This window comes from Echiichthys vipera (assembly GCF_963691815.1).
Source record: "Echiichthys vipera genome assembly, chromosome: 17".
In the NCBI taxonomy this organism is placed as follows: domain Eukaryota; kingdom Metazoa; phylum Chordata; class Actinopteri; order Perciformes; family Trachinidae; genus Echiichthys; species Echiichthys vipera.
In genome coordinates this window covers 1,716,107-1,730,030 of record NC_139842.1, presented here as the reverse complement: position 1 = coordinate 1,730,030, position 13,924 = coordinate 1,716,107, and the positions used below count along the sequence as shown (strand labels likewise).

The window sequence follows — 13,924 nt, the reverse complement described above, 5'->3', positions numbered from 1 at the left end:
ACACAGGTGCAGACACACGCACGGACACACGCACGGACACAGGTGCAGACACACGCACGGACACAGGTACAGACACACGCACGGACACACACGCAGACACAGGTGCAGACACACGCACGGACACAGGTGCAGACACAGGTGCAGACACACGCACGGACACAGGTACAGACACACGCACGGACACAGGTACAGACACACGCACGGACACAGGTGCAGACACAGGTGCAGACACACGCACGGACACAGGTGCAGACACACGCACGGACACAGGTGCAGACACACGCACGGACACAGGTGCAGACACACGCACGGACACAGGTGCAGACACAGGTGCAGACACACGCACGGACACAGGTACAGACACACGCACGGACACAGGTACAGACACACGCACGGACACAGGTGCAGACACACGCACGGACACAGGTACAGACACACGCACGGACACAGGTACAGACACACGCACGGACACAGGTGCAGACACACGCACGGACACAGGTGCAGACACACGCACGGACACAGGTGCAGACACAGGTACAGACACACGCACGGACACAGGTACAGACACACGCACGGACACACACACAGACACAGGTGCAGACACACGCACGGACACACACACAGACACAGGTGCAGACACACGCACGGACACAGGTACAGACACACGCACGGACACACACACAGACACAGGTGCAGACACACGCACGGACACACGCACAGACACAGGTACAGACACACACACGGACACAGGTACAGACACACGCACGGACACACACACAGACACAGGTGCAGACACACGCACGGACACAGGTACAGACACAGGTACAGACACACGCACGGACACACACACAGACACAGGTGCAGACACGCAAATAAAATAAATGAAATAAATATAAAAAAAATAATAAATGAAATAAATAAGAAATAATATAAATAAAATAAAGAATCAGGGGAAACCCTACAAAGCTGTGCACTGCACCTGTTTGAGCAGCTGCTTCCTCTTCTCCTCGCCCAGCTCGTCGCGCCCGTGCAGCTCCCTCTCGTGCTGCGCCCGGAGCGCCTGACCGTTGACCTCCAGGCGCAACTTGGCGTCCTCGGCCACCTGCAGCTCGTCCTCCAGCTCCTCCATCTGCAACCTCATCTCGTCCACCATGGCCTCCAGGCCGCGCTTGGCCTTCTCCAGGTCGTGCACCTGACAGGAGCACGGAGAGAGGAGGAGGTCAGACACGTCCACGATGACAGAAACACGCTCATCCACGGTTCATCAGACGCTTCCTCTTACGCTCTTCCCCACGTCGTCCTTGGAGCTGATCAGGTCCTCCATCTCGGCTCGGAGGGCCTTGGTCGTCTTCTCCGCCTCCTCCAGAGCGTCCTGGTGCTCGTCCAGCGCCCTGGCCAGAGACAACACCCGCGTGTCCTTCTCCCTCGCCTCCGCCTCAGCTCGATCACGCTCCTCCGCGAACTTACAGGACACGGCGCGCTCCTCCGCCAGCATCTGAGGAGCAGGAGGGAGCAGGAGGGAGCAGGAGGGAGCAGGAGAGAGCAGGAGAGAGCAGGAGAGAGCAGGAGGGAGCAGGAGGGAGCAGGGGGGAGCAGGGGGGAGCAGGGGGGAGCAGGAGGGAGCAGGGGGGAGCAGGAGGGAGCAGGAGAGAGCAGGAGGGAGCAGGGGGGAGCAGGGGGGAGCAGGGGGGAGCAGGAGGGAGCAGGAGGGAGCAGGGGGGAGCAGGAGGGAGCAGGGGGGAGCAGGAGGGAGCAGGAGAGAGCAGGGGGGAGCAGGGGGGAGCAGGGGGGAGAAGGAGGGAGCAGGAGAGAGAAGGAGGGAGCAGGAGGGAGCAGGGGGGAGCAGGAGGGTGCAGGAGGGAGCAGGAGGGTGCAGGAGGGAGCAGGGGGGAGCAGGGGGGAGCAGGGGGGAGCAGGGGGGAGCAGGGGGGAGCAGGAGGGAGCAGGAGGGAGCAGGAGGGAGCAGGGGGGAGCAGGAGGGAGCAGGGGGGAGCAGGGGGGAGCAGGGGGGAGCAGGGGGGAGAAGGAGGGAGCAGGGGGGAGCAGGGGGGAGCAGGGGGGAGAAGGAGGGAGCAGGAGGGAGCAGGGGGGAGCAGGAGGGAGCAGGGGGGAGCAGGAGGGAGCAGGAGAGAGCAGGAGGGAGGAGCGGGGAGCAGGAGGGAGCAGGAGGGAGCAGGGGGGAGCAGGAGGCAGCAGGGGGGAGCAGGAGGGTGCAGGAGGGAGCAGGGGGGAGCAGGGAGGAGCAGGAGGGAGCAGGGGGGAGCAGGGAGGAGCAGGAGGGAGCAGGGGGGGAGCAGGGGGGAGCAGGAGGGAGCAGGAGGGAGCAGGGGGGAGCAGGAGGGAGCAGGAAGGAGCAGGAAGGAGCAGGGGGGAGCAGGAGGGAGCAGGGGGGAGCAGGAGGCAGCAGGGGGGAGCAGGAGGGTGCAGGAGGGAGCAGGGAGGAGCAGGAGGGAGCAGGGAGGAGCAGGAGGGTGCAGGAGGGAGCAGGGGGAGCAGGAGGGAGCAGGAGGGAGCAGGGGGAGCAGGGGGGAGCAGGAGGGAGCAAGAAGGAGCAGGAGAGAGCAGGAGGGAGCAGGGAGGAGCAGGAGGGAGCAGGGAGGAGCAGGAGGGAGCAGGGGGGAGCAGGGGGGAGCAGGAAGGAGCAGGAGGGAGCAGGAGGGAGCAGGGGGGAGCAGGAGGGAGCAGGAGGGAGCAGGAGGGAGCAGGGGGGAGCAGGAGGGAGCAGGAGGGAGCAGGAGGGAGCAGGAGGGAGCAGGAGGGAGCAGGAGGGAGCAGGAGGGAGCAGGAGGGAGTAGGGGGGAGCAGGAGGGAGCAGGGGGGAGCAGGGACGAGGATTTAACACGGACATAAAATTAACAAAAAAAAAATGTAATTAAAATATATATTTTTGTGCATGTTTATTAATTTCCAAATTAACCTGCACATGTATTTGATGAGTGAGGCTTTTGTTTCTCCTTTTATTTATTTATTATTTTATGTATTAGATGTTTTTCAGACACGTTTTGATTTAATAATTATAACGGCAGCTTAATTAGATGCTCGAGAGTCTGATGGGGACGAAAGCGCGTGAGACTCGCACCTGATCGAACTTCCTCTGCTTCTTCTCCAGGTTGGACACGAGCTGCCGCTGCCCGTCCAGGTCCATGAGGACGTCCTCCAGCTCCTGCTGCACGCGGCCCCGGCTCTTCTCCAGCTTGTCGTAGGCCGACGCCTTCTCCTCGTACTCGCCATGGACCGCCTCCAGCTCCCTCTGCAGACGCTTCTTCCCCTCCTCCAGGAGCTCCACCGTCCCCGACGCCTCCTCCAGCCTCTTCTTGCAGTCGGACAGCTGACAGACGGGGACACGCGGGGAGGTCAGAGGTCAGAGGTCAGACGGGTTCCTGAGAGGTTTAAAAGGTACTTCCTGTCTGTCCCGGGTCGCTCACCTGCGCGTTGAGGCTGGAGAGCTGCCGCTCCACGGCCCGTTTGGACTCCGTCTCCTCCTCCAGCTGCTCCATCAGGCTGTTCCTGTCCTCCTCCGTCTGACGCAGGCGACCGGACAGGTTCAGCTTCTGACGGGTCTCCTCTGACAGCAGCTCCTGGAGGGGGACGAGTAGGGGAGGAGGGGACGTGGGGGAGGGGAGACGAGGGGACCAGGGGATGAGGAGGGGACGAGGGGATGAGGGGGTGAGGGGACAAGAGGGGATGAGGGAAAAGGGGACGAGGAGACAAGAGGACGAGGGGATCAGGCACAAAGGACAAGGGGACGAGGAGATGAGGGGATGAGGGAACAAGGGGACGAGGGGATCAGGCACAAGGGACAAGGCGACGAGGAGATGAGGGGACAAGGGGACGAGAGAATTAGGGGACAAGGGGATGACGGGACGAGAGGACAAGGGGATGAGAAGACGAGGGGATGAGAGGACGAGGGGACGAAGGGAGAAGGGGTAGGAGGGGACAAAAGGAGACGGTTAAGGTTAGTCACTAAAGTACGAGCATCAGATCATACAAAGGTGGAGGTCTTTCTTTGGTCCGTCTCCCGTTCCTGTTCCTCTCTGATGTGTCTCTTGTGTCTCTTCCTCTCAGGCGTTTCTCACCTGAGCGTCCTGGAGCTGCGAGGACAGACCGGACACGTCTTTGCTCAGCTTGATGTTCTTTCCCTCGGCTTCGCTCAACAGCCCCGTCACGCTGTCCAGCTCCATCTGACGGAGACGGGAGACAGGCACAAATGGTCATTTCCTGTTGATTTATTCTTATTTGACCTTTTATTCGGTGCTTCTGTGTCGGTCCTTAGTGTTCTCCGGACTCACGGTGGTCTTGGTGACCCGCTCCCCGAGCTCGGTCCTCTGCCGCTCGCTCTCGTTGAAGCGCGTGTGCAGCTCGTTCAGCTGGCCCTCCACCTTCTTCTTCTTGTGCTCCACGTCCTGTTTGGCGCTGGCGAGGGAGCGCAGGTCGGCGCTCAGGTCCGCACACTCCTTCTCCAGGGACTGTTTGGCTTTCTCCAGACCGGCTCTCACCTGGACGGGGACACCAGGCGCACGGGGAACTCAACATCGTTTTCAATTCATGTCAAAATCACAACGTTTTCAGGAAATCTTTCATCATTCTTCATCTTTAATTAGGTTTTATTTCTCACTTCCTTTAAATCTGCATCTCTTTAAGAAAGGTAAAAGGTAAACTATAGAAAAACTGTGAATTATCAACTGTTTTATTATTATTAAATAGAATAAAACAGACCAGAGGGAGGTTTTTATGTTCATTTTACATGAATCTACCATCATTCTTATTGATATTAAATATTTATTTCGTACAGACCATGTTTGTTTTATTGCTGCTTTGATATTTGCATTCATGCACGCATGATTTATCAGAAGTTTGATGATTAATCGACCATTTTAAAGTCATTTATTCAGAAAAAGATGTGATAATTTGCAGATTTTTCTTCCAATTTTCAGTTTTATATCAAAACGTTTTGCAGGTTTTAAAAAAAACACTTTCTGACATTTTAAAAACAACAATGATCTAATAAAATAATTAGTCAGATATTTGAAATAACATTTGTATTTCTGTGAGCATCACAAACCAAATCACATTCACGTCTTTTGAATTGGGACGAAGGTGTGTGTGTGTGTTCTCGCTTTCCTGTCCTTATGGGGACCAAAGTAAAGCACCTTTCATATGAGGACCATGACTTTGGAGGATGGATGACCACTGCAACAGACAGTGAACGACATTCCAACCTGACAGATCTAGAAAAATTAGTATGAACCGAAGAAGAAGGTATTTTTTTACTGGTGTGTGTGTGTGTGTGTGTATGTGTGTGTGTGTGTGTGTGTGTGTGTGTGTGTGTGTGTGTTTGAAGAGTTGTGCCCCCTCTGGCCAACTAATGTAACTGGTTTGAACCTAAGAACAGTGTTGTGTGTGTGTGGACTTTGTAAACATAAACATGAATATAAATATATATTCTGTGTGTGTGTGTGTGTGTGTGTGTGTGTGTGTGTGTGTGTGTGTGTGAAGAAGTGCGCCCCCTCTGGCCAACTCATGGAACTGGTTTCGACCTAAGAAGACTGTTGTGTGTGTTTATATATATAAACATGAATATAAATATAGATTCTGTGTGTGTGTGTGTGTGTGTGTTTGTGTGTGTGTGTGCGTGTGTGTGTGTGTGTGTGTACCCTCTTGGCCTGCTCCAGCTGCTCATTCAGCTCCTCCACAGCCTGACTGTGTTTCTGTCTCAGGTCCTGGACTTGGCTCTCGTGGCTCCGCCCCTCGTCCTCCATGGCCTTCTTCAGCATGGCCACCTCCTGCTCACGCTTCGCCCTGTCAGTCACACACACACACACACGCACACACACACGCACACACACACACACGCACACACACACACACACACACACACACACACATTTTTTTAAAAGTGTAAAAACGTTAACAGTGTCGCACACTCACAGTTATTCAGTACTTACAGTCCGTCTTTACAAACATTTGAATTCTTTGATCTTTGTTACATAAAAAATTGAAACACTAATTGAATGTGTGGACCAATCAGAGGTGTTGTATGCAGGATCCAGTAGGCGGTACAGACCGCAGCTCCTGCTGGGCGGCGGTGGTATCCAGGCTGTCCTCCAGCTCGCTGCGGAGAGAGTTCAGCTCCTCTCCCAGATCCCGCCGAGCCGCCTCCACCTTCCCCCTGGCCGACCTCTCGGCCTCCAGGTCCTCCTGCAGCTCTGAGATCAAAACCTCCAGCTCCCGAACTCGCTTCACTGCCGCGCCGCGCTGGTTGCACTCCTCCTCCAGGCTGTGGACACAATAAAAGCTTCTTTTAGGGCGCACTCCCACTGTTCCTCCGTACCGTGCCCGAGCACGTTTCACGGCTAAAGTCTGGTTCCTTTGACCAGTGTGAGTGCAACCGTACCACGTCTAGGAGCGGCACGCTTGCCGTCCACGGCCCGTTTGGGAGAGGTGGGCTTTTGTAAAGCACGTTTGCACGTGTACGAGCACAAGCGTGTGCACATGTATGAGCACGAGTGTGTGCACGTGTACGAGCACGAGGCCTACGGCGGTTCTGAGGTCATTTCCTGTGCGCCTGTTGGGACGTAGAAAAAAGAAGGAGGGACCATGCGCGGACATTTCAAACAATGGCGGTGAAAGGTTCACGTTGGTGTGATGCGGAGGTGGAGTGTTTACTGCAGATTTGGTCGATGAAAAGATTCAAAAACAGTCGACAAGACGCACAAAAACTCCGAGGTCTACGGAAAGATCTGGAAACAAAGCCACGCATCGCCATGACGTCATCAATGCGTGTGACGTGTGACGGCGTGATGACGTATAGGCAGCAAGAAGCATTCTCCGAGGCCCAGGTAGTGTGAGTACAAACGGGCCTGGAGGGGGGGACAAGGACCCTAAAGCACGGGGCACGGGACGGAGGCACAGTGGCCGCGCTCTCTAGATAATCTCTATGACGTTCATCAACTGTCGTCAACATCGTGCGCTCACCGCGCCTGCGTGGCCTGGAGCTCCTCTTCCTTGGCGGCCAGCTGGGCGCGGAGCTCGGCCAGTTGGGCCTGCAGGTCGGCGTGCTGCTCCTGGAGGTCGGCCAGCTCCGCCTCCACCTTCCTCTTGGCCTTCTCCGTGTCCTGACGACCCTTCTCCTCCTTCTTCATACGAACTGCAGAAGACAGAAGACAGAAGACGACACTTAAGGAAAGGTTTCATTTGACTTTTTTACAGATTTCTAACAGAAAAACAGATTAATTTCACTATTTAATGCATCTAATTTTAATGTTTACTACTTTTCAGAAGTGCTATAATTATGTTTTCCAGTGTGTTCTTGTAAACATCATAACATCTTATAAATTACATTTATACAGAGTTTCTTAATGATTTTTAAACCTTTAGGAAATTTACTTTTTTACCATCAGTGCACAAATAAAGCTCACTAATTAAATATTTAACAGGTCCTAACTAATGTAACTTAATGCTTTATAAACTACTTAATAATCAGTTACTTTCATAACATTTCATATCATTATTATTAAGCATTAATTTCAATGTTACAAGTATTAACTTCATCTAAATGTATAAACTAATTATTCTGTATCCCCTGTTTACACTAGAATGATACAATAACGTAAATTAATATTTAAACATGATTATTATTTTATTGTTTGGTAAGAGTAAAGTCATTTATACTATATTTATATATTAAAATAGAATAATAACAACAATAATATTCACTTCAGTTGATTTAAGAATCAATTTAGGATTAATTAATGATGGTTTTCATGAAGTGTTTATAATATTTGGCCACCTGGAAGATTATTAAAGTTGATTTCTCAGCTAAAATATTTAAAATCTTGTAGTTTTAGAGGCTAAATATCAAATTCATGAGTCCAAATTTACGGGAAAAGCCTGAATTTCAATGTTTATAAAAGAAGATCAAAGAGTTTGTCGACTTGATTTGTGATTCCACAACTCTAAAGGTTAAAATATGCATAATATACATAATAATTATAATAATAAAGCTTTCTTCTGCACACCTCTTGTTTATTTTTATATCGTATTTTAAAGGAATTATAATTGTTTGTTTATTTTAATGCATAATAAAGAAAAATGACCTTTGTGCAAATGAAAATAAAAACTTCTGATGTTAGTTTCTGTTTTATTAATGCTGGTTTTTATGAAGTGTTTATAATATTTGGCCACTTTGAAGATTATTAAAGTTGATTTCTCAGCTAAAATATTTAAAATCTTGTAGTTTTAGAGGCTAAATATCAAATTCATGAGTCCAAATTTACGGGAAAAGCCTGAATTCAGAGAGACTTGATTTGTGATTCCACAACTCTGTTGGTTAAAATATACAAAATAATAATAACAATAATAATAAAGGTTTCTATTGCACACCGTGTTTATTTTTATATTCTATTCTACAAGAAATTCTAATTGTTTGTTCATTTCAATTCAAAATAAAGAAAAATGACCTTTGTGTAAATGAAACTAAAACCCTCTGATGTCAGTTTTTGGTTTATAAGACAAAGTAAATTATGAACTTCATATCTAACTATGTGAGAGCATGTGGTGCGTGTGTGTCTGACCCTCCAGGTCGGAGATCATGGACTCGTGTTTGGCCTTGAGTTTGCTCAGATTCTTGGACTTCTCCTCCTCCTCCGTCAGGTTGGAGTTCATGTCGGCCATCCTCTCCTCCAGAAGCTTCCTCTCCTGAAAACACACCAGCGTTCAGCGCGTGTCGCGTCCTTAAAACAGCGTCCGCGGCACAAGAATCAAATCCTTCTTCTACCTTCTGCAGCTTGTTGTTCTGGTCCTCCATGATCAGGACGTCCTCCTCCAGTTTCTTCACCTTTCCCTCCACACACACTTTCTCCAGCTGCAGCTTCTGTTGAGCGTCTTCCTGCTCGGCGATGTGCGCCTCCATCAGCTGCAGGCGAGCGCACAGGGGTCAGGTGCTTTTGCCACTGCACGCATCTATACTACACTACTTATATGTACACAATAAATCAATAAATAAATGATTGGTGGTTGCAACCAAATTATAAAATACCATGTGCTCTTGTTTTTTATTTAAATTCTTTTATTTTTTGAATATTTTCCTACTATTTAATAAAATACCATGTGTTCATGTTTATTATTTATTTTATTTATTTTAATTTTTTAAATATTTTCTTACTATTTAATAAAATACCATGTGTTCATGTTTATTATTTATTTTATTTATTTTAATTTTTTAAATATTTTCTTACTATTTAATAAAATACCATGTGTTCATATTAGGCTGAGTAATATTTCTTTTAATTTATTGAATTATTTTCCTATTATTTAATAACAATTTATCGACTCAACTACAAAGTGATAAACTGTAAATTCTATTAAAAATATATTCTCTAACATTTTACAGACAAAAAAACAAAAAAGTAGTAAAAGGCTATTTTATAATAAGATTAATAAGAATAACAATAAATAATAATCTTATAATTTACATTGTTTTCTTTCTGTTTTCTAACATTTTATGAATTAAAAAATACGATTTTATTGTAACATAAAAAAATAGTTTATTTTTATTTATTTGTCACATTTTAAAAATAAAAAAGCTAAACAATACAACAGAATAAAAATAAAAATATCTGAACTCTTGATAAGCTATGTAACAATAGTAATAATTATAATAAATTAATTAATAAAACTAATAAACCTTATATTAATACTAACAATAAGAATAATTATAATTAATAAATTAATTAATAAAACTACTAAATCTTAGATTAATACTAACAATAATAATGATAATAAATAAATAAATTAATAATACTACTCATACTTATATCAATACTCACAATCAGAACTATAATAAATAAATTAATAACACTATAAAACCTTATATTAATACTAACAATAATAATACTGCTTATAATAATAATAACAGTGGTAATAACAGTAATGCTAATGTGCACCGTCAGCTGCTGCTCCATCTCCTTCCTCTCCTGCTGCAGGGCGTTGCCGCGGTCCTCCTCCTCCTCCAGCCTGGACTCCATCTCGTGCAGCACCTCCTCCAGCTCCTGCTTCTTGGCCTCCAGCCGCACCCTCATCTCCTCCGCCTCGGCGTACAGCTCCGTCTCTGCGTGAAGCTTGGTCTCCAGCTGAGCGCGCTCCTCCATCAGCTGCAAACACACTTCAGTCATTTCTGGAGCTTCTAAGATTAAAATAACAGGATAAAGACGTGACTGCCTGTTACCTGGTTGTGTTTCTGGGAGATGTCCTTCAGCTCCGCCTCCACCTTCACCGCCGTCTCCTTCGCCGCCTTTAGTTCCTCGTCTTTTTGACCCATTTCTTCTTCTTGTCTGGTGACCTGCAGCAGCGGCTTCACCTGAACCACGGGGGGGAAAACCCTCACCTCAGCCGGGGTTCACTTTCAATAAGAAGTTCAAACAACTACAAACATCTGTAAAGGCCTCACATGATAAACAAAGGATCAACTTCCTTTCTCTTAGATCAGAACAACTGATTCAGCAGAAATTATAAACATTTGTAATCGTACTGGCGGCAGATAAAAAGACCTCAACTAAGTGGCGTCAACGCTGGACACAAATATGCAAATGTTAGCTTGCTAATGCTATTATTCAGCCCAAATCAAAGCTGGTGTTAGCATGCTTCAGCTACACTAACATGCTAATAACATATCATATTACAAAAAGAATAAAAAATGACTAGTAAAAGGTACGCAAAACTATGAAAGAGATAAAAAAAACAATAAAAAAGATGCAACACTATAAAAAGATGGAGGATTACTATAGAAATGATGCAACTTTAGTACAAAAAGAAGCAAAATAACTCCAAAAACATGCACAACTACTACATAAAACATACAAAATTAGCACAAAAAGACACAAAACTCCTACAGAAAGATGCAAAAGTACCACAAAGAGATGAAAAAATGACAAAAAGATGCAAAATAACCACAAAAAGACACAAAAAGGATGCAAAAGTACAATTAAAAGCTGCAAATCAATATAAAAAGATGCAAAATGACGACAAAGACATGCAACATTGAACATTGGTGTGTGCGTGTGCGTGTGTGTGTGTGTGTGTATGCATGCGTGTGTGTGTGTGTGTGACACCTTGGTGAACAGCCTCCACCACTGCCAGTTCTTGAGTTTGAGGTAGCAGGCGCAGTTCCTCTGGATCACCTTCATGGCGGTGAGCTGTGCCTGACGTTTGTTGAACGCTCTGAAAAAACGCAGAGACCAGAAACACTCAGATCTGCTTCTGAGGTGAAAGCGTAGAAACCAGAGTAGAAGAAGAACGGTTCGTCGTACTTGCGGGCCAGGAAGGCTCGTGCCTGTGCCTGGAAGGCGATGATGACGACGGTCAGTTTGATGTCCCTCTCCTCCTCCAGCTGGGCCAGAACCCCGGTCCTGAAGAACATCTTACTCTGACCGATGCGGTACAGGTTGGTGTCCAGGTCCAGGTGCTTCACCTGCAGGAGAGCGTGGACAAACATCGCGCCCGTTTACCAGTGAATTCACATTCAAATGATGCTTTTCCACTTCCTCTCAAAGACCCTAGAAGGTTTTGCAGGTATTCTCAAAACAAACATGCGTCTCACCATCAGACAGCACGCCTGCTTCCCGTCCATGAAGCCCTTGGGGATGGCGTTGGCGGCCAGAATCTCATACCTGCAAACAACCAAAACACTTTGTCGTCATGAACACGTATGAACATGATTCATTTAAAGTGTAAGTCTGCTGTAAAATCATCCCAGGGTCTTTTTCAGCACTTAGATCATCAAATACACCATGGAGACAGTTTTTATTACTATTAACGTAGAAATCCAGGAGAGATGCTAACAGCCGGACGTGGCTAACAGTGATTAGCTCGGGGCAGCACGGTGAAGGCATTCAAAGGTCTTTTTTAACCACTAATGCTGCTGAAAATAACAGCAAACCTCTGCAGCAGCATGAGAAGAGTCCCTACACACACAACAAAGCAGCAACAGCGTAGTTAGTGAACCTGTTGGTGGGTTTAAGTCTTTTTGTGGTGGTTTTGTATCTTTTTGTGATGGTTTTGTATCTTTTTGTGTTGGTTTTGTATCTTTTTGTGGTGGTTTTGCATCTTTTTGTGGTGGTTTTGTATCTTTTTGTGGTGGTTTTGTATCTTTTTGTGGTGGTTTTGTATCTTTTTGTGGTGGTTTTGCATCTTTTTGTGGTGGTTTTGTATCTTTTTGTGATGGTTTTGTATCTTTTTGTGTTGGTTTTGTATCTTTTTGTGGTGGTTTTGCATCTTTTTGTGGTGGTTTTGCATCTTTTTGTGGAGTTTATTAAAAGAGTGACGGGAAATTCTTGGAAAATGTTTGAATGTGACTTTAGTTAAAAGTGCAGAAACAAAAGTCACATTCAAACACTTTCTTTGGTCACATTTATTAATTGACGCCTATATTTAACCACTAATGCTGCTGAAAATAACAGCAAACCTCTGCAGCATGAGAAGAGTCCCTACACACACAACAAAGCATCATCAGCGTAGTTAGTGAAGCCAGAGTTTATTAAAGAGTGTTTTAAAGACTTACCTACTGGCCCCTGTACCAGCTCCTCTCATAGTAAAGTCCAGTACAGTGGAAGGAGCCCATTGGTGCTTTGTTGTGTGTGTAGGGACTCTTCTCATGCTGCTGCAGAGGTTTGCTGTTATTTTCAGCAGCATTAGTGGTTAAAAAAGACCTTTGAATGCCTTCACCGTACTGCCCCGAGCTATTCACTGTTAGCCACGTCCGTAGCCACAACACGGCTACAAACAGAAGTCTGAATATCACCATAGCAACCTCTAAATAACATGAATAATCAGTACAGTGATCCCTCGCCACTTCGCGGCTCACTTATCGCGGATTCGCTATTTCGCGGATTTTCATAATGCATTTTTTTTTTTTTTGGTGCATTGTGCTCTGCATTCTGATTCGCTAAAAACTCACTCCCGCTTCTTGTATCAAAACATGCTACGAATTGTGCTATCATTTTGTCGTCTCGTGCAGTTATGTGTACGTACATAAAACAGCTTGGCAAATTTACATTAAGTTGGCCAAATTATCTTGTAATTTCGAACATCTCCTAAATCCATAATGTCGACGAAACGGCCTGGACCGACAAAAGCACCCGCGGATGGGCCCAAACGGCGGAAGATGCTACCTATCTCAGATAAAGTTAAACTTCTGGACATGCTAAGGGAAGGTAAAAGCTATGCAGCCGTTGCTCGCCATTACGGAATCAATGAATCTTCCGTTCGTTACATAAAGAAGGAGGAAAAAAACATAAGGACGACAGCAGCAGTCAATTTTAATACGAATGCAAAAAGGGTTGTAACTGTCCGCAACAAGACCATGGTACGGATGGAGACGGCATTAGCTCTGTGGATTAATGACTGCAGGAAAAAAAACATAACCCTGGATACAAACGTTATCTGCACAAAAGCGAGAATGCTGTATGAAAACTTTGCTGTCAGTGACGGGGAAGAGGGAGAGGATGCCGGGCCCTCAGCAAGTGCTGCTGACACAGTGGGAGAGGATGCCAGGCCCCCAGCAAGTGCTGCTGACAAAGTGCCAAGCGCATTTAATGCAAGCAAGGGCTGGTTTGAAAAGTTTAAGAAACGCTTTGGACTTAAAAATGTTTGTCTGCACGGTGAGATGGCGTCTGCGGATACCGCTGAGGCAGAAGCCTTCGTGAACAATAAATTCAAGGCGATCATTGAGGAGGGGGGATATAAGCCCGAACAAGTTTTTAACATGGATGAGACTGCCTTATTTTGGAAACGAATGCCCTCCCGCACCTTCATCATGCAGGAAGAAGCCAAAGCCCCAGGATTTAAAGTTCACAAAGACCGTTTGACCCTGGCTATGTGCGGAAATGCCGCAGGTTTCATGATTAAACCGGGGCTGATTTACAGGTCT

The 13,924-nt window shown here is 46.9% G+C and overlaps 1 protein-coding gene across 1 annotated transcript in view; it reads right to left on the bottom strand.

The window, feature by feature from the left end:
- LOC310959347 (uncharacterized protein) overlaps positions 1-13,924 on the bottom strand; it is a gene marked incomplete at both ends in the record, with an annotated part of 38,236 nt that overhangs the window by 7,664 nt on the left and 16,648 nt on the right. Inside the window, 16 exons of the mRNA XM_083930652.1 lie at positions 980-1,192; positions 1,283-1,495; positions 3,080-3,328; positions 3,426-3,578; positions 4,077-4,181; positions 4,290-4,496; positions 5,655-5,799; positions 6,065-6,277; positions 6,976-7,147; positions 8,574-8,697; positions 8,777-8,914; positions 9,945-10,151; positions 10,226-10,357; positions 11,109-11,217; positions 11,307-11,467; positions 11,597-11,666. Of these exons, the coding sequence (XP_083786778.1) occupies positions 980-1,192; positions 1,283-1,495; positions 3,080-3,328; positions 3,426-3,578; positions 4,077-4,181; positions 4,290-4,496; positions 5,655-5,799; positions 6,065-6,277; positions 6,976-7,147; positions 8,574-8,697; positions 8,777-8,914; positions 9,945-10,151; positions 10,226-10,357; positions 11,109-11,217; positions 11,307-11,467; positions 11,597-11,666 (2,611 nt within the window). The remainder of the gene's footprint in view (positions 1-979; positions 1,193-1,282; positions 1,496-3,079; positions 3,329-3,425; positions 3,579-4,076; positions 4,182-4,289; positions 4,497-5,654; positions 5,800-6,064; positions 6,278-6,975; positions 7,148-8,573; positions 8,698-8,776; positions 8,915-9,944; positions 10,152-10,225; positions 10,358-11,108; positions 11,218-11,306; positions 11,468-11,596; positions 11,667-13,924) is intronic.